Below are 19,867 nucleotides of genomic sequence, written 5' to 3' on the forward strand. Positions count from 1 at the left end.
TAAATAAACAAATTTATTTTCAATAGCCATGATCTGGTAACAGCCCAAGTGCCCGTCAGTAGATGAGTAAATTTAAAAAAAAGCTGTGGTACATTTACACAATGTAATACCCTGCAGCAGTGAAAAAGAAAGAATTACTACCTTTTGCAGTAGCAATAATGGACCTGGAGAGTATTATGCTAAGTAAAATAAACCAGTAAGCGGAAGACAAATACCACATGATCTCATGTATATGTGGAAGCTAATGAAAAAAATAATTTAACAAATAAAATAGAAACAGAAGCATGGATACACAGAACAGACTGACAGCTGTCAGTTGGTAGAGGGGACCAGATGCAAGAAGGTGAAAGGATTAGCAAAGAACATATATGCATAACCCATGGACACAAACGACAGTGCAGTGATGGCCTGAGGGCAGGGGGAAGGTAAGCAAAGAGGGGGAGGTGGGAATGGAGACATTTTTAAGAGCATAAACAAGAAAAATTAAGGTTAAAAAATAATTTTTAAAACATACAATACCTGACTATTTAGTCAGGGCACTGACCTCTTTTCCCCTAGATTCTCAAATAAAAAGTGACAATAGCAAACACAAGAGTCATCCAATGTGAATGAATCAAAGTCATAACTATTTTTTGCCATGCCAAAGAATTTCAGTAATTAGTTTATATGTGCCATGAGATCAAATAGGTTGTAAATCTCTAGAGTAAACTATTTGTCCATTCTTATGCCAATGCCATTCTATTGTAATCACTTTTGTTTTCAATAAAAATTGTTAGCTGAAATACACATTTCCATAAAGTAAACATACCCATTCATTATTATTCTTCAAAGCAGGCCTGGCTATTTTGGGCCCTTTGTTTTCCTACATGAATTTTAGAATTATCTTGTCAAGTTTTATGAAATTAATTTGGGGGGACTTTGATTAGCATGGTATTAAAATTAGGTTGATTTTGGGAGAACCATGTCTTTATAATATTGAGCCTTCACTGCCATGAACATAGCTTTGAAATTTCATTTCATCACATTATCCCTCCACTACTCCCATCATTGATGTCACCTCTCTACGCCCCTGCCATTCCTCCTCATTTCTAAGTGACTGTTGTTCCTGCGCCACTGATATTTCTCCAATATCTACAGAGACAATTTTCCAACATTTGGGCTACTCTGAGCTTCTCTTCTCCAATATCTTATCTTTCATTATACTTCATCTAGCTACTCCTATAGTCAATTCTACCCCTTGATATCACAAAAAAAATTGCAAGGACTACAATCTCTTCAATTTTTTTCATTCATTGTATACTCTAATGACCACCTCTCCTCTTGGAATTTAAAAAGTCTAATCAAACATGTTATATATAAAAGAGCCTGAATTTTGTTGTGTGTGTGTGTGTGTGAGTGAATGTTTAAGCTATAGTACTGCTTACAGTAATGTAAGAAATACTTCATTGTTTAAAAATTTTTTTAATCTCCTATTACATACTCCATGTTACAATTTGTTGGCACACACATATAAAAGGACTGATGAATTAAGAAAAAGGTAAAAATAATAAATAAATCTGTTTTGTTATCTCATGTTATTGCTGGAGTACAGTTAATTCCGTTATGACTAAAAGATTGAAACATTGCATCATATCCCATTCATTTGTGTGAAGTTTCAAAGTAAGTGAGAAAAAAGAATCAATTTATTTTGAATGTACAAACATCTGAGTTCATAAAACAAAGCAAGAAATTCAAAGGAAAGCATCTCATTCACTGCTGAAATAGTACAAATTTCTGGCAGCAATTTAGAAATATGTGTATCAAAATATTCATTTCCTTTGCCCATCAATTCCTCTCATAGGAATTTATCCTAAGAAAAAAATAAAATATGGGTAACATTTCATGCATAAAGACATCAGCCACAGTGTTATTTATAACATCAGTTAATGGAAAATAATCTTTATGCCCAAGAGGAAGAAAATGGTCCAGTAGTAAATAGCTATCGCACAGCCATGTTTATGATATTTTTAATGATATAAATTGCTTTGTGATACTGTTTTGTTTCTTTAAAAGCAAGACATAAAAAGTATATACAGTGCTATCTTAAATTATGCTTCAAAAAGTAAAAGAGAAAATAAATAACCCTGGAAGTAAATATGCCAAAGGTTTTATGCTTTTGGTAGTAAGATTATGGGTGGGTAGAGGTGTTTTCCTCTGCTTCTAATAATTATCTATATTTCCCAAATTTACTATATTGAGAATTAGTTACTTTATTAATCTGTAAAGAAAAATAAATTTTAAAAGATGTAAAGACTATAAAGGGAATAAAAGAGTTTAAATAGTAGACATACCATTTTATTTCCTCTCATTGGTTGAAGTTTTATCATGAATATTTAAATAGGATAATTTGTTTTCATATCACGTGAGTGTTCTGTTGCATCAACAGTAAATTTATACGTAAGAACATTTAATGCAGGTTTTTCAGAGAGAAAATCACTTATCAATAAAAGTACAAGAATATTCAAGTTTCATAGACTCTTGAAAATGCACTATTTAACCACTACTTTTAGAGGTTAATACATCAGTCCTGGAATACAGCACTGTGTGTTCCAAGTTTTTATCATTCCTAACAATATCAAGAAAAGTAACCCAAAAGCTAGACTTGTTTATACAGTATATTTGATACTGTGATTTTTAACATTCATTTAATGAAGTCAGACTTTGATGACTAATATTTCTTTTACCCCCTAGTACCAAACCCTAAATAAGGTTCTTGACTAGATTACATTCAGGCAGGCCTCATTTTAATGGAAATTGGAGAGATGGAAAAAGATTATAAGAAGAGACATTATAAAAACAGACCTCACAAGTCAAACTTAATAGTAAATCATTCTCTTTCATGTAGACAACCATGAAAACAAATATCCTGTGAGCTAGAGATATATATTGTATCTTTTCAGCAGATCTTTATGCCTTTTTGAGATAGACTTCCAAAACTATATGATGTGATTATAGTTGATGAAGCAGTGGCCCACAGAAAGAGGCTGATAAAGCATCAGGCTCCAGGCAACCAGATGAACCTGTTCATGATTTCTAATTGTAGCAAAGGTAGGATGGTACTGGACGTGAAGACTGAATCCAGAGAGGCAGAAACTATTGGTTCTTCCAACTTTAAAAATAAGGATCTATAGAAAAGCACCAACTCTCTTACTGCAATAATCCCTTGAGACACATTCATGTTATTTGCTTATTTAATTGGTAGACAAGACTGCAAAAGAGGCTGCATGACTTTAACATGTAATATGAATATTTTAACACTCTGTAAGAGACATTTTAAAGAACAACAAAAACATACTTGTAAGTAAACTAGAGAAGCCAAAAACAAGAAACACTGAAATGTATGAGCAACTTGTCCAAAAAGTCATCTCAGGCATATAGCTTAAGAAACAAATTTTCCCTAACTTTCTAGTTACCTCACCTCCCACCCTTCCTCCAGACCTCCATAGGAGCTATATAATAATATTCTTTATAAAGAGATTTAAATGAAAGAAGGACTAGGTGGTAAATTTAAGTGGTCCAAAACTAAAGAAACACTATAATATCGGAGTTTCCACTAAGTTTCTGTTTAGCAAAGGATTTAATAAGGATAGATGATACAGTTGTTTGAAAAATAATAGGTCTCATTTCTTAGGAGTCAGTGGATTCCTGGATGAAGTAGGCAAGCTGAAGGATGTACTTATGGTGTACATAAAGAGGAAAAGAGTAATCCCCTTTGAGAATTTAATTTAGCATACAATGCTCCTTTTAAAAAATGTTTCTCTTCCTTCATATGAATTGATTACATTGTCTCACAATTATTTCTTGTTTTTCAGTAGTGTGTGTATGTGCCAACCGTAAGTTACTGACTCACACGAGACAGGAACACCTACAGAGGAATAAGAGGTTGTGCGTTTACCTCATGATAGCAGGGGACCCAAATTTAGAGTGGCAAGACTCAGTCTAACACACCTAGCTAAAGCCTTCTGCTGTGAGTTATATTCTCAAGACTCAGTAATACGGACTTTGGAAAATGCACCTTGAGAATTATTGATTGTCTTGGTGGAACGAGCTGGACAATCCTAGAGCCAGGTGAATGCCTACAGATAAAGCGTAGGCTTTCCTAAGTTGGGTAGATAGGAGAAATATCGTTACTTTTACTATAAAAAAAGAAAAGAAAAAGGATTTTCCCATGGGAGAGAAGCAATACCAAGAAGCAAAGCCAGGGACTAAGGTTCATCCCTGAGCAGCTCTCTGTGTGCAGTTTAACTTTTCTCTCCACTTCTAAAATGCTAAGATAAATCAAATTTAGCTAACAATGTTCAGAGTTCCCCCATACATTAAATTCCTTCCAGTTACCCCCTAAAATACACCAAGTCCTGAGTCAGTGATGTTGTAGGAAAATCTAAGAGAATTGGTGCTAAAGTCACGTGGTTGTTCCTGCAGCCCTTCTCTGCTGAAGCCAGCGTGCCAGCAACAGCACTGTGCCAAAGGAGACTCAGAGTCCCTAATTCCAGACACTGAATGCTGCCTGACATACAATTCAAGCTGCAGCTGAAAGACATAGAGAGGCAAGCAACCAGGTGAAAGCCAATAGGATAGATTGACTTGGGAGGGAAGATTAAATAAACTTTCTCCTAAAGATACTAAAAAAAAAAAAAAAAAAAAAAAAAAGACCCTGAATGAAGACAGCAGAGATTAGGTTATAGGGCTATACTGTCATCTGCTTAAAAGAATCATACCTCTGTGTGTACAAAGTTTGTGGAGAGCCTTCCATGATGAGCTGTCTCAGTATAACAGAATGATAACTGATTTACTAGGATTAGATTTTTATTAACATTTATTCAAGACATATGTATTTAGTTATCTTTTCATCAACACGCTCTCCCATTCAAAACAGATTTGAACAGGATTATAAAATTACACACTGATAGAAAATGTAATTGATGAAGTCATGGTTAAAGGACAGATTAATATGATCAGATTTTTTTAAAAGTCAGTACATAGAAACAAAAGCAAAAAAGTTTTCCAGAATCATTAGAGAGGGTTGGAAAATTGGCTCTGAGTTTTCCACTAGCCAAAGCAATGGGAAAATAGAATGAGTTACAAGGATCATTTTGTTTTGAGATATAAACATCTTATTGTATATGAGAAAAGCATTTTCTGAAACTGAGACCCTATGAGAAATGTATAATGATTTAAAGGTTGTATATTGAAGAAGTAATTTAGCACACCACAATAAACATAATACGAGTCACTTTCTATGGCTTCTTATTGTGTTCCTCAAGGAAGCTTCACATATCAACTTAATGCTTCCATCTGTAAAAATATTTTTTGTTCTCAGATAATCTATTTGTATTATTTAATAACCTTTAGATAATAAAAGCAATATATTATAACTATTTCACTATATCTCTTGAAACAAAATGCAGGGTCATTAATTTTTAATATTCCTAAAGTAAAACAAAAGCATAATCTTACCAAAACCAAACTGAATGTATTTACTACTTTCCTCACCTGTGATTCTTTCACATTTTCAACAGTAAAGTTGAACCAGACTCGGAAGCGTGGATTACAGGTATCCGGCCTAATGAACAAGTCATACTCGAACTCAGAGACCTGGTCCACCCGTCCAAGGTTACCTGGTAATAAAAAATAAAAGAACTGAGTTTTAATAAAAGTTCACGCAGTTCCATGGTGCATACATTTAAACATTAGGAGCTCTGGCAGCAATATTTGCCATCATTTAGTCCTTATAGGTACAGCATTCACAGTCTCTAAGGCTGCCGACTCTGAACGCAGCCCAGGGCAAGAGAAAGCTTTCAGCTAGGCCAGGCTGTTGTGCAAGCAGCTTTTCCAGTCTTTATTACCCAGCACATCCATTTGTGTCTTTGACAGATTGGTATGCTGTATGGAGCACATGTCAAACCTCCATAAATCAAGTAAGAATTACAACCAATCTTCAATTTCCTAGTTCAAAAAAGGAATGTAATACCTTTAATATTTTGTATTAAGCTTTATAGTGTACTATTTACCTCTAATATATTTGATCTTACGTAACTCTCAAATGCAAGTGGGCTATGCATTTGTGCTATATTTGATATATCTCCAAATTTCTATCAGATCATGTTAAAGAATATGTAGAGAAAGTTTCTAAATAAAAATTAGTAGTTACTATGTTAGAATAATAATGGTAAACTCACAAACCATGAAATTAATTTCCATTATCTGCAACAACATAACAGTTACATCAAAAGTATATAAACTTAAGTGTGACTTCCATTCTTTGTCTCTCCTATTTCTGATACTCAAATAAACAGTGGTTTGTCCAAAATGTAAATAATAAGATGGAATAAAAAAACCAAAGAGTTTGGTCAATTCCTAAACCAGATCATCAACAGCTAAAGAAGAGTAAACATGACTATAGACATCAACATAGAAATTGATTGAAAAGCCAGTACTGTATTTCACTTGAAGAGCACAGCAATACGTTGCTTTAAATGAACTCCAGTGTCTTTGCCAAAAAAAAAAAAAATTCAGAATTAAACTTTAATCTTACATGTGCAAAAATTTTAAATTATTTCTTTTACTAGATCTACTGGCACTGATTTTTTTTTTTTTTTTGGTTTTGTTTTCTTGAGCACCCATTGTACTGTAATAGATGGAGTACTAGGCCTGTGAATCAGCAGACCCTAATTCTAGCTCAGTTGACTTACTGAGTAAAAAACAGGTAGGTTATTTACCCTCTTGGGGCCTTCAACAATAAACATCAATATGCTTCATAAGAAGATAGAAGAATCCATTCTCTAAAATGTATCATTCTATCCAAAGTTACTAGACACTCAAATACACACATACACACACATATCAGCTATAACCAAGGGAGTGGAGAGAAACAATATAAACCTACAATGAGATGAGATGTATAACTTAGCAGACAAGGACTTTAAATCAGCTATTATAAATACAGTCCCATTGATATATCTATCACACATAGATGTTTCTCTCCCTCTCTTTCTCCCTCCCTTACTCTCTCCAAAAATAAATAAGTAAAATCCAAGAACACAAGATATTAAATAAAAATAAAATTTTCATGTATGAACAAATAGGGAATTTCATCGCAGAAATGCCAACTTTTTAATATTTATTTATTTATTTATTTTAATTAATTTATTTTTTCAAATACATTTGTCTGTGCCTACCCCCCACCACTTACCCTTGTCCTCTCCCTCCCCCTTTCCCTCCCTCCCTCCCTCAACTCTTCCCCTTTGGTTTTGTCCATGAGTCCTTGCTATATGTTCCTTGACTTTCCCCTTCCCTTCCTTTTCCCCCGCCCCCACTCCCTTCTTCCCCATTGTCTCTGTTGGTTTCTTTTCCTTTCAGTGTTGCTGGTCTTATTTTCCTTGCATCTTTGTATTGTTGGTTAGGTTCCACTTATAGGTGAGATCATATGGTATTTGTCTTTCGCCCCCTGGCTTATTTCACTTAGCATAATGCTCTCCAGTTCCATCCATGCTGTCACGAAATTTAGTAGTTCTTTTTTTCTTTCTGCTGCATAGTATTCCACTGTGTAAATGTACCATAATTTTTCGATCAGATCATCTACTGATGGGCATTTAGGTTGCCTCCAGCACTTGGCTATTGTAAATTGTGCTGCTATGAACATTGGGGTGCATAGGTTCTTCTGAATTGGCGTTTTGGGATTCTTAGGGTATAGTCCCAGCAGGGGAATCACTAGATCAAAAGGCAGTTCCATTTTCAGCTTTCTGAGGAAATTCCACACTGCTTTCCACAGTGGCTGCACCCGTCTGCATTCCCACCAACAGTGGACTAGGGTTCCCTTTTCTCCACAGCCTTGCCAGCACCTGTTGTTTGTGGATCTGTTTACAATGGCCATTCTGACCGGTGTGAGGTGGTACCTCATGGTGGTCTTGATCTGCATTTCTCTGATGGCTAGTGATGCTGAGCATCCTTTCAAATGCCACTGGGCCCTCTGTATCTCCTCCTTGGAAAAGCATCTGCCCAGGTCCTTTGCCCATTTTTTGATTGGATCGTTTGTCTTTTTGGAGTAGAGTCGAGTGAGTTCTTTATATATCTGGGAGATCAAACTTCTATCTGATGTATCATTAGTGAATATATTTTCCCATAGGGTTGGCTCCCTTTTCATTTTGCTGATGTTTTCTTTAGCCATGCAGAAGCTTCTTATTTTGATGAGGTCCCACTTGTTTATTTTTTCCTTTATGTCCCTTGCTTTAGGAGACATATCAGTGAAAAAAATGCTGCGTGGGATATCTGAGAGTTTCCTGCCAATGTTCTCCTCTAGGACTTTGATGGTGTTGCAACTTATATGTAAGTCTTTTATTCATCTTGAGTTTATTTTTGTGTATGGTGTCAGGGGATGATCCAATTTCAGTTTTTTGCATGTAGCTGTCCAGCTCTCCCAACACCGTTTGTTGAAGAGCCTATTATTGCTCCATTTTATGCTTCTGCCCCCTTTGTCAAATATTAGATGCCCATAGAGACCTGGGCTTATTCTGGGCTTTCTATTCTGTTCCACTGGTCTATGGGTTTGTTCTTGTGCCAGTACCAGATTGTTTTGAGTATAGTGGCTTTGTAGTAGAGTTTGATGTCCGGTATTGTGATCCCTCCTACTTTGTGTTTCTTTCTCAAAATTGCTGTGGCTATTCGGGGTCGTTTATGGTTCCATATAAATTTTTGAAATGTCTGTTCTATTTCTGTGAAATATGTCATTGGTATCTTAATAGGGATTGCGTTGAATCTATAAATTGCTTTGGGTAGTATGGACATTTTGATGATATTAATTCTTCCAATCCATGAGCACGGTATATGCTTCCATTTATTTATGTCTTCCTTAATTTCTTTCTTCAATGTTGTATAGTTTTCTGCATACAAGTCTTTTATCTCTTTGGTTAAATTTATTCCTAGGTACTTTATTTTTCTTCTTGCTATATCGAATGGTATTTTCTCTTTTCTGATTTCTTCTTATTCTATTTCATTGCTGGTGTACAAAAATGCCTTTGATTTCTGAATATTGACTTTGTATCCTGCTGTTTTGCCAAATTCACTTATCAGGTTGAGGAGTTTTTTGGTAGAGTCTACAGGGTTTTCTATGTATACTATCATGTCATCTGCAAACAATGATAGCTTTACTTCCTCCTTTCCTATTTGGATGCCTTTTATCTCTTTTTCTTGTCTGACTGCTGTGGCTAGGACTCCCAATACGATGTTGAAAAGAAGCAGTGAGAGCAGACATCCTTGTCATGTTCCCAACCTTACTGGGAAAGCTTTTAGTTTTTGCCCGTTGAGTATGATGTTGGCTGTAGGTTTTTCATATATGGCCTTTATTAAATTGAGGAATGCCCCATTTATTCCCATTGTGCTGAGTGTTTTGATCATAAATGGGTGCTGTACCTTATCGAATGCTCTTTCTGCGTCTATTGAGATGATCATGTGGTTTTTGTCTTTTCTTTGATTTATGTGATGTAATACATTTATTGACTTGCATATATTGAACCATCCCTGCATCCCTGGGATGAATCCTGCTTGATCGTGGTGGATAATCTTTTTAATGTATTGCTGGATGCAGTTTGCCAATATTTTGTTGAGGATTTTAGCATCTATGTTCATCAGCAAAATTGGCCTGTAGTTTTCTTTCTCTGTAGGGTCTTTATCTAGTTTTGGGATTAGGGTGATGCTGGACTCATAAAAAGAGTCTGGAAGGCTTCCCACTTCTTGGATTTTTTGGAATAGTCTGAGAAGGACAGGGGTTAGCTCTTCCTTAAATGTTTTGTAAAATTCTCCTGTGAAACCATCCGGCCCTGGGCTTTTGTATGTCGGGAGTTTCTTGATGACTGCTTCAATTTCCCCAGCTGTTATCGGTCTGTTCAAGCTTTCTGTTTCTTCCTCCTTCAGTGTTGGAAGATTATACTTTTCTAAAAATTTGTCCATTTCATCAAGGTTTTCAAATTCCTTGGCATATAATTGTGTATAGTAGTTTCTGACAATCCTTTGTATTTCTGTGGTATCAGTTGTTATTTCTCCTCTTTCATTTCTGATATTATTAATTTGGGTCCTCTCCCTTTTTTTCTTGATGAGTCTGCTTACAGGCTTGTCAATTTTATTTATCTTTTCAAAGAACCAGCTTCTGGATTGGTTGATCCTTTGAGTTGTTCTTTTTGTCTCTATGTCAGTCAGTTCTGCTCTAATCTTGACTATTTCCTTCCTTCTACTTGCTCTAGGATTTATTTGTTGTTGTTTCCCCAATTCTTGACGTTGTAGTGTTAGGTCTTTTATTTGAAGTGTTTCTATCTTTTTTAGGTAAGCCTGTATTGCTATGAACTTCCCTCTCAGGACCGCCTTTGCTGTGTCCCATAGGTTTTGGACTGTTGTCTGTTCATTTTCATTTGTTTCCAGAAATTTTTTGATTTCTTCTCTTATCTCATTATTGACCCATTCATTGTTTAATAGTCTACTGTTCGGTCTCCATGAGTTTGCAAGTTTTTGAAGTTTCTCTTTGAGGTTGATTTCCAGTTTCAAGCCCTTGTCCGAGAAAAAAGTTGGTATTATTTCAATTTTTCTGAATTTGCTGAGGCTTGCTTTGTGTCCTATCATGTGGTCTATCTTTGAAAAACTGCCATGAGCATTTGAAAAGAATGTGTATTTTTCTTCTTTGGGATGTAAGGTTCTATATATGTCAGTTAAGTCTCTTTGATTCAGTGTGTCATTCAGCTGCACAATATCTTTATTAATGTTTTGTTTGGAAGATCTGTCCATTTTTGACAGTGGGGTGTTGAAATCCCCTACTATCAGTGTGCAGTGTGTATCTTTTTGAAGTCGTCCAACAATTTCCTTACATACTTGGGGGCTCCTATATTGGGAGCATATAAGTTTACAATGTTGATATCTTCTTGATAGATTCTTCCTTTATATATTATAAAGTGCCCCTCTGGGTCTCTCTTTATGGCCTTTGTTTTGAAATCTACTTTGTCTCATACAAGTATGGCAACCCCGGGCTTTTTCTCTTGCCCATTTGCTTGGAATATTTTTTTTCCATCCCTTTACTTTCAATCTGTGTAGGTCTTTGGCTCTGAGGTCTCTTGTAGGCAGCATATGTGTGGGTCATGGTTTCTTATCCATTCAGCTACCCTGTGTCTCTTGATTGGGGCACTTAGTCCATTTACATTGAGAGTTATTACTGATAGAAACTTATTCATTTTTTCTCTTTGTACCTGTGTTTTTCTCTTTCTCACTCTTTTATTTCATCTTCTTAAACCAGTCCCTTGAGCATATCTTGGAGTACTGGTTTGGTAGAGATGTATTCTTTTAGCCTTCTTTTGTCTGGGAAACTCCTTATTTCCCCTTCTATTTTAATTGAGAGCCTTGCTGGGTAGAGCAGCCTTGGTTGTAGGCCCTTGCTTTTCATGACTTGGAATATTTGTTGCCATTCCCTTCTGGCTTGTAGTATTTCTGTTGAGAAGTCAGCTCCTAGGCATATCAGGGCCCCCTTGTATGTGACTTTCTCCTTCTCCCTTGCTGCCTTGAGGATTCTGTCTTTGTCTTTGATAGTCGCCATTTTAATGATGATGTGTCTTGGAGTGGACCTCCTTGAGTCCCTCTTGAGTGGGGTCCTCTCTGCCTCCTGGATCCATGAGAGCCTTTTTCTCCTAAAATTAGGGAAATTTTCCATCATTACTTTTTCAAGGAGGTTCTCTATTCCTTGCTCCTCTTCTTCTCCTTCTGGTATCCCTATTATACGGATATTATTGAGTTTCAGGTTGTCCTGCATTTCCCTAAATGCCTTTTCATTCTTTTTGAGTCTTTTTTCCATTTCTTGTTCTTTCTGGGCGCTTTTTTCTACCTTATCCTCCATCTCACTGATTCGCTCCTCGGCTTCATCCAGCCTGCTTTGGATTCCTTCTACTGTGTTCTTCAATTCAGAAATGGTATTCTTCATATCCTCTTGTGTCTTCTTGATAGTTTCTATGTCCTTTTCCAGGCTGATATAGTTTGCTGTAAGATCCTGATAGTTTCTCTGCAGTTTCTCATAGTTCTCTTTGAGCTGGCTGAGCTCATTGAGCTTCCTTAGAACCACTGTTTTGAATTCAATATCTGATAGTTCCCTTTCCTCTATTTCATTTAGCTCTCTCTGTGAGGAGTCCCCTTTTCCACTCATTTGAGGGGAACTTCTTTTTCTTCCCATTTTTGTGAGAGTGTGTTAAGTTATTTATTTATTTATTTATTTATTTATTTATTTTTCCTTCTGCTTCAATTGGGCTGTCTAGATTTCCTGACTTTGTGGATTAAACTTCTATGGTCCTAGGCAGGTCTTTTTATTTATTTATTTTTTAATTTGTTTCCTTTACTTTTCTTTCTGGGCCTGCCTCTGATGATGTCAATTATTGACCCTATATGACCTTGGGTCGTTTGTATGAGCCTTCCAGGAGTCTACTCTCTGTGTCTGACTCCTGCTTTGGGCAGCTGGGTGACACCTTCAGCCAGGGATCCACTATTTCTGTGGATCGCTCTGCACTCTCCTGCCGGCTCCTTGATCATGCTCCCCGGCCCGGAAGGATCCCCCGCCAGCCTGGGCTCGTGCATGCTTGCCCCAGCCCAGGGGGCTTCTTCGCAACCTTGCATACTCGTTTGGCCTCCTACGCCGGCGGGCACCCCCGCACTGGTCTGTTTAGGGTCTTCTATTGTGTGCTTTCCCTGCTTTTGGCTCTTTGGATGCCTTGCTTGCCCTCACCAAAATGGAGACTACGAAAATGGGAGGAAGTCAGCTCCAGGATTCTCCAGTTAATTCTGTCTCCAGTCTCTCCTCCAGGGACTCTGGGTAGCTCTGTGACCCCTTCAGCCTGGGATCCACTATTTCTACGGACTGCTCTGCACTCGCGCCCGCGCAGGTCGATTTACACCTGCGCTCGCGGATCCGTGCACTCCCTTGCAGGCCCCATCAGTGCCAACCTGTGGGAGGCCTTGCCAGCACGCGCGAGTCCTCGCCAGCCCGCGCGGGTCCACATACACACCCGCCAACCCTCGCCAGCCACTCAGCACAAGGGTGCACGCCTGCACTGGGTGGTTTTGGGCTCTCCATTGTGTGCTCTTCGGCTTTTGGCTCTTTGGGGGGGAGGGGGTGTCCTTTTCCTGCGCAATGGAGACTAGGGAAAGGAGAAGGAATCGGGACTCCCTGGTTCCTCCTCCCATTCTTTCCCCAACGCCTCCATCTCCAGTCTTTCCTCAGGGCTCTCCCAGCCAGTCTGCACTTAGCCCCCCAGCTCACACGCGCACAAGCTGTGTGCAGAGCGCACAAAAGGCAGGTTAATTGATTCCCTTACGCTTGAGCGAGATGGTAGCTGCAGAGTGGGAGGTGCGTTATCACCGGGCTCCACCTGCCCGGCCGCCTTCTCAGTTCTCTTCACAGTTTTCCTCACCAATCTTTTCCGAGGCGCCAGCCCACCCTGCTGCCGCCTCTACCCAAAGATCAAGGAGAGTGGCTGCCCCTGCAATTTTTGCGTTGGCTCTTTAAATGTCTCTTTGCATCCCCAGCCACCTGTCTCTGGCAGAGAGCACCCCTAAGCTTTTTGGTGTTGTGTTTTGTCTGTATTTTCCTGGTTTTACCTGCTGTAGTTTACAGGTCCCTGTTTATGATTCAGACCCCATTCTTCTCGGGGGGAGCTAACTGGTCGTTTCAATGTCCCTCTGGTGCTAGTGCCCGTGGGCACCCAGCCCACCATCTCGAGCCTCCACCACACTTCTCACCCATTGGGATGTGTGAGAGTTGAATCCATTGTCTGTCCATGGCTCCAAGGCTCCTCTCCCACTCTACTTATTTATTTTTAAAGAGAGGAGAAAGGAGGGAGAAAGAGAGGGAGAGAAATATCAATGTGTGGTTGCCTCTTATGCGCCCCCTACCAAGTACCTGGCCCGCAACCCAGGTACGTGCCCTGAGGGGAAATTGAACTGGCATCCATCCCTTCAGTTCACAGGCCAGCACTCAAGCCACCCAGCCACACCAGCCAGGGTGAAATGGCAACCTTTTGTAAGGACCAAATAAAAAGTCTATAACTAAAAAGCACAATAATTGAAATGTAAAATAAACTAAATGGGCTTAACACTAGATTAGAAATGATAAAGAGTCAGTGACCTTCATGATTCATGAATCAATTAAAAAATCATATGATTTGGAAAACAGGAAAAAAAACACCGAATAAAAACTAACAAAGCCCCAGAAACCTGTGGAATAATAACAAATTATCTAACAAACATGTAAAAGATGTATCAGAAGAAAAACAGAATGAACAAATGGGAGAAGGGATTTATTGCAAAACACAAAAATACTTTAGGGTGATGAAAATACTCTGTGTGCTAATGAAAATCAAATTAGGAAATATGGTTTACATTAAGATATGAGATTGCTTATGGATATAAATTTTTTTCAATTGTCTGAGTGATAATAAGTTAAAATATATGATTATTTATGTGAGGTTAATACTTGAACTTAATTCATTGTAAAAAAGAAAAAGTTACCTGTGGGTGATATTGACAAGGGAAGAGATGTTTCAACAACAAAGGATAAGGAAATGCCATTAACTTTTTAAAGAAATTTGTTTCAGGAAAAAGGAGAAGAGGAAAAATAAATAATGATTTGTGCATGTAAACTCTAAGACACTAAAGTTATTGATATTTGCTTGTTCGTAAAAGAGAGAAAATGGAAGAACCAAATAAAACGGGAATTATGCATTAAAATAAAAATTTGTTTACAATTTTGAAAAAAATGAAAATACTCTGTGACTATAAGAATAGATATTTATAATTACATACTTATCCAAAACAATAGAATGTACAATACCAAGAATGAACTATGGACTTTGGGTGATTATGATGTATCAATGTAGGTTCATCAATTTTATCAAATATACCACTCTGGTGGGGATACTGATAATGTGTGGGGACAAGGGGTATATAGGATATCTCTATACCTTCCTCTCGATTTTGCTATGAACCTAAAAGCACTCTGAAAGTAAATTTTTTAACAAAAAGTTTTAAAAATAGTTTGTTAAATCATGTGTGCATAGTGTTCATTCTAGAACAACGATTAAAATAAAATCGAAATAGTATTACTAAGAAAATATAAAATACTAACCCATGGACAAGGACAATGGGGGTGAGGATTGAATGTGGGGGCATGCAGGGCAGGGGAAAGCAATGGGGGGAAAGTGGGGGCAAGTGTAACTGAACAAAAATAAAAAAAATAATAAAAAATAAAACCTCATAACTAGGTGGATTTAGATTCTTTTAAAGCTTTTGATCATCTTTTACAGGCTAATAACGCTTCTTGGGGGAGAAGTAAAGTCAAAAAAATATATAAAATACTAAAATAAGTTTTATTAACCCAAATGAAGAAAGTAAAAGAATAGCAGCATAACAGGAAACAGAAAGGCAATACAAAAATGAACAAGATAGTTCATTTAAGTACAAGTATCAATAATTATATTAAAATAGAACAGATATATAAATAGAATAAACATTACAATAAAAAGCTAACATTGATAAAAGGGAATAAAAAGTCAGACCCAACAGGACACAAATGGCCTGAAATTAAATTTTAAAGGATTTATCACTTTTCATTTCTACCTATGAAAATGTAGCCCAACTTAAACATATCATAATCAAACAGTCAAAACCCAAAGACAAAAAGAATCTTAAATGCAGCAACACAAAAGCAACTCATCACATATAAAGAATCTTCAATGAAATTAACAGCTGATTTCTTTTTTTTTAAGTAATCAATACATTTTATTGGACTGAGAAATACATTTTGTTCATTACTTGATTTTATAACTGTTTTGAGGGCATTTAAAAATATCTTTCCACTTTGGTGTCTAAATTCTTAATCTCTTCATCCCTTTCTCTAACCTGTTCCTTCTCCAGTTTTTCTTCTTTCTAGTCAAAACAGTACTAGCCTAAATCAGAAGCCTGAGGGCCACACTGCAAAAGCTTCCTCCTTTCACTCTCAACAAATTGTCTATCACAAAGTCCAGATGATTCCACCTCAAACTACTTCTTACGTTGGTCCACTTTCCCTGTCTACAGTACCATTATTCCCTACCTGGATAAAAGCAACAACCTTCAATTTAGTGTCTCCTCCTCTATTCCTGCTTCCTTTACTCTAGTCATCTTATAATAGAATAAAATTGTAAAACAAACCTGATTTCAATGTGTCCCTATTTAAAAGCATTTGATTAGTTTCCTATTGCTCTTAAATAAAATGATTCCTCTGCCACAGTTATCTTCTCGCAGGTCCATTTTTATCTTTCACTCTACTGAAGCCAGCCTGGCTTTCTTTCTGTCTCTAGAAATGTCCAAACTCTTTCCCATCTCAGAGCTTTAAAATCTACCTTTTTCTTTGTCTGCAAGGCTCTTTTCCTGAGGTACAGTTGGGAGAAGAGCCTAACAGCTGATTTCTAATAAGGAACCACAGAGGTCAGAAAGCAGTGGGAAAACATATTTAAATAGCTGAAGGAAAATACTATCAAATAAAAATTTGATAGCCAGCAAAAATATTCTTCAAATATGAGAAAGTTAGGACATTGTCAGATTTTAAAACTTGCCTTACAAGAAAAACGAAAGGACGTACTTTGGGCTCTAATAAGAAAACACTAGAAAATAGCTGAAATCCACATGAAGGAAAAAAAAAGAGCAACGGCAAATGTAACTACATGGGTAAATACAAAAGAGAGTATACATATATTTTGTTTGTAGATTTTTTTCTCCCATTATTATAAAAGACAACCACATAAAGCAATAATTATGAATCTGTATAGGTTATATATAGTGTATCCAGATGTACTTTGTGTGATTATAAATGTGTATATTATTGAAATTAAGTTGGTATTAATTTAAACTAGACTGCTCTCAATTAAATTAAGCTCATTGTAAATCTAAGGCAACCATTAAGCAAAGAAATTTAAACTACAGTAAATCAATAAGAAGAAAAGTAAAATGGACACTAGATAATATCTATTTCACACACACAAAAAATCCAGTAATGGAAATAATGGGGAAAGACATAAAACATACTGAAAGTGGATAGCAAAATAATCTCATCAGCAATTACAATAAATGTAAATGAATTAAACTTTCCTATTAAAAGGCAAAAAGATTCAGAATGAAGTTTTTTAATGAGCTAACCATATGCTGTCTATAAGAGACAGACATAGATAAAAACACACAAAGAGGTTTAAAGTACAAGGAAGGAAAATAATATACCAAGCAAGGCAAAAGAAAAAATAAAAGAAGTGGAATGCTATACTAATAACAGGAAAAATCAATATTAAGACAAAAATTGTTAGTAGAGACAAAGAAGAGTATTTTATAATAGGAAAAAAGTAATCCATAAAGAAGACATAAAAATATAGACACACTTAACAAAATGTCCCAAAATAAATAAAATGGTCATAATAAAGAGAGAAATAGAAAACTCAAAAATAATAATTGAAAACTAGAAATACTAGAATTAAACAATACTAAAAGCCAACTAGAATAACATACATGTAGAACATACCACCCAACAATAGTAAAATACATATTTGTCTCAAGTTCACAAGAAATATTTTTCAGAGAAGGCCATAAGATAGAGCATAAAACAAGTCTCAATTAAATTTACCATGAAGGAAACCATGCAAAGAATATTGTTCAAACAAAATGGAAGAAAATTAGAAATCAGTAACAGAAGGAAATGTAAGGAATTCAAAAACATATGGAACTTAAACAATAAATTCCTAAACAACCAAGAGGATCAATAGGAAGTCACAAGGAAAGTTTAAAATACTTTGGCATAAAGGAAACAAAACCAACAATACACAAAAGCTATGGATATAGAGAAAGCAGTGCTTGCGGAGACATATATAGCTGTATATGTCTATATTTACTTAAAAAACAAAGATCTTGAAGCAGTAACCTTATCTTTTCTAATCTTTCATCTTCTGAAGCTGAAAAAAAGCAAACTAAACCAAACAAAGGTAGAAAAAAAAAGAGTAAAAATAAATAAAATAGAGAATAGGAAAAAGAGAAAAATCAATGAAACCAAAAGTTGTTCTTTGAAGTGATCAACAAATTAGACAAATCTTTCCTATATTAACTAAAAAAAGTAAAAGAGAGAGGACTCAAATTTGCAAAGTCAGAGATTAACGGAAGGACATGTTATGATCAATGACATTGCAACAAACTAGATGAATTGGGCAAAATCTAGAAAGACAACAAAACTCATTAAAGAAGAAATATTAATATCTGAATAACCATAAAATAAAAAGCAGGACTGATTTAATTGTAAAATATATCAACAGGAAAAGTACATATACACTGGTAAATTCTACAGAGCTTTTAAAGAAAAATTAATACCAATACTTAATAAACTCTTACCCCAAAAAATGAAAAAGGGAGAATATGTCCAAATTCAGGAACATATAGCAAGGACTCATGGACAAAACCAAAGGGGAAGGATTGAGGGAGGGAGAGGAGGGAGAGGGCAAGGGAAAGTGGTGGGGGGGAGGCAGAGACAAATGTATTTGAAAAAATAAATTCACTCTTTGGGGCCAGAATTACCATGGTACTAAAATCAAGGACATCACAAAAAAAACAACAAATCAGCATTCCTTATTATTATTGACCCAAATATACTAAAAAACATACTAGCAAATCAAATCCAGCAATATAAAAGAATGATTATATATCATGCCAGTTAGATTCATCACAGAAATTCAATATTAGTTCAACATATGAAAATCAATTAATATACTATATCACATTAATAGAATAGAGGACAAGAAACATAATCACCTCAGTAGGTACACAAATAATATAATGCACAAAATTTAATACTTTTCATGGTAGAAATAATAATGAGCAGGAGGGAATCTAAAAAAAAACAAACAAACCAGCTAACAGCATACTTAATGGTTAAAGGCTAAAGCTTTCCCCCTAAAATCAGGAAAAAGTTAAGCATGTTTGTTCTCACCATTTCTATTCAACATTGCAGAGATGATTCTAGACAGAACCATTGGCAAGATAAAAAAAACAAAAATTATTCATATGGATAAATAGTAAAATTATATCTCTTTGCAGATGACATGAGATTTTACATACGAAACATACAGACACCCACAGCTATTTAAGCTAAAAAAAAAGTGTTGCAGCAAGGTTTCAGGATGCAGATCAATGTACAAAAATCAATTGTATATCTAAACACTAGCAATGAATAAGCTCAAAATGATATCAAGAAAACAATTTCATTTACAATACCATCACAAAATATAAAATACTTATGATTAATTTAACAAAATAAATGTAAATAGGGTTTAACTAAAGGATGCAAGTTTGTTTAAAATCAAGCTATGTAATTCACCATATTCACCATATCACTGTATCAGTAGATACAAAAAATTTTTTTGACATAATCCAACATGCATTCATGATAAAAAAAGAAAAAAAGTTACTCAAACTACGGATAATGGAAAATATCCTGATACTGACAAATGGCATGTACTTTTTTAAAAGAAAATACAGCTAATATTATACTTAATGCTGCAAAATTAAATTGCTTCTCCCTGAGATCAAGAGTAAGGGAAGGATGTCCACTTTCGCCACACATATTCAACATCGTTTTGGAAAGCCAGGCTACTGCAATAATGCAAGAAAAAAAAAATAGACATGCAAGTTAGGAAAAAAAAAATAAAGTTCTCCTTACTACAGATGATAATGTTGTTTACATAGAAAATCTACAGAACAACTGCTTGAACTAAATAATAAAAAATTTTAGCAAGGTCACTGGATA

General features: G+C 35.8%; 1 protein-coding gene across 1 annotated transcript in view; it reads right to left on the reverse strand.

Annotated features, from left to right (window-relative positions):
* Positions 1–19,867, reverse strand: part of AGBL4 (AGBL carboxypeptidase 4) — a 1,003,652-nt gene that overhangs the window by 885,348 nt on the left and 98,437 nt on the right. The window contains exon 3 of the mRNA XM_054571930.1: positions 5,533–5,657. Coding sequence (XP_054427905.1) covers positions 5,533–5,657 — 125 coding nt within the window. The remainder of the gene's footprint in view (positions 1–5,532; positions 5,658–19,867) is intronic.

Source organism: Pteronotus mesoamericanus, unplaced genomic scaffold, assembly GCF_021234165.1.
Source record: "Pteronotus mesoamericanus isolate MK-2021 breed Mesoamerican mustached bat unplaced genomic scaffold, CSHL_Meso_final contig_105, whole genome shotgun sequence".
Taxonomy (NCBI): Eukaryota; Metazoa; Chordata; class Mammalia; order Chiroptera; family Mormoopidae; genus Pteronotus; species Pteronotus mesoamericanus.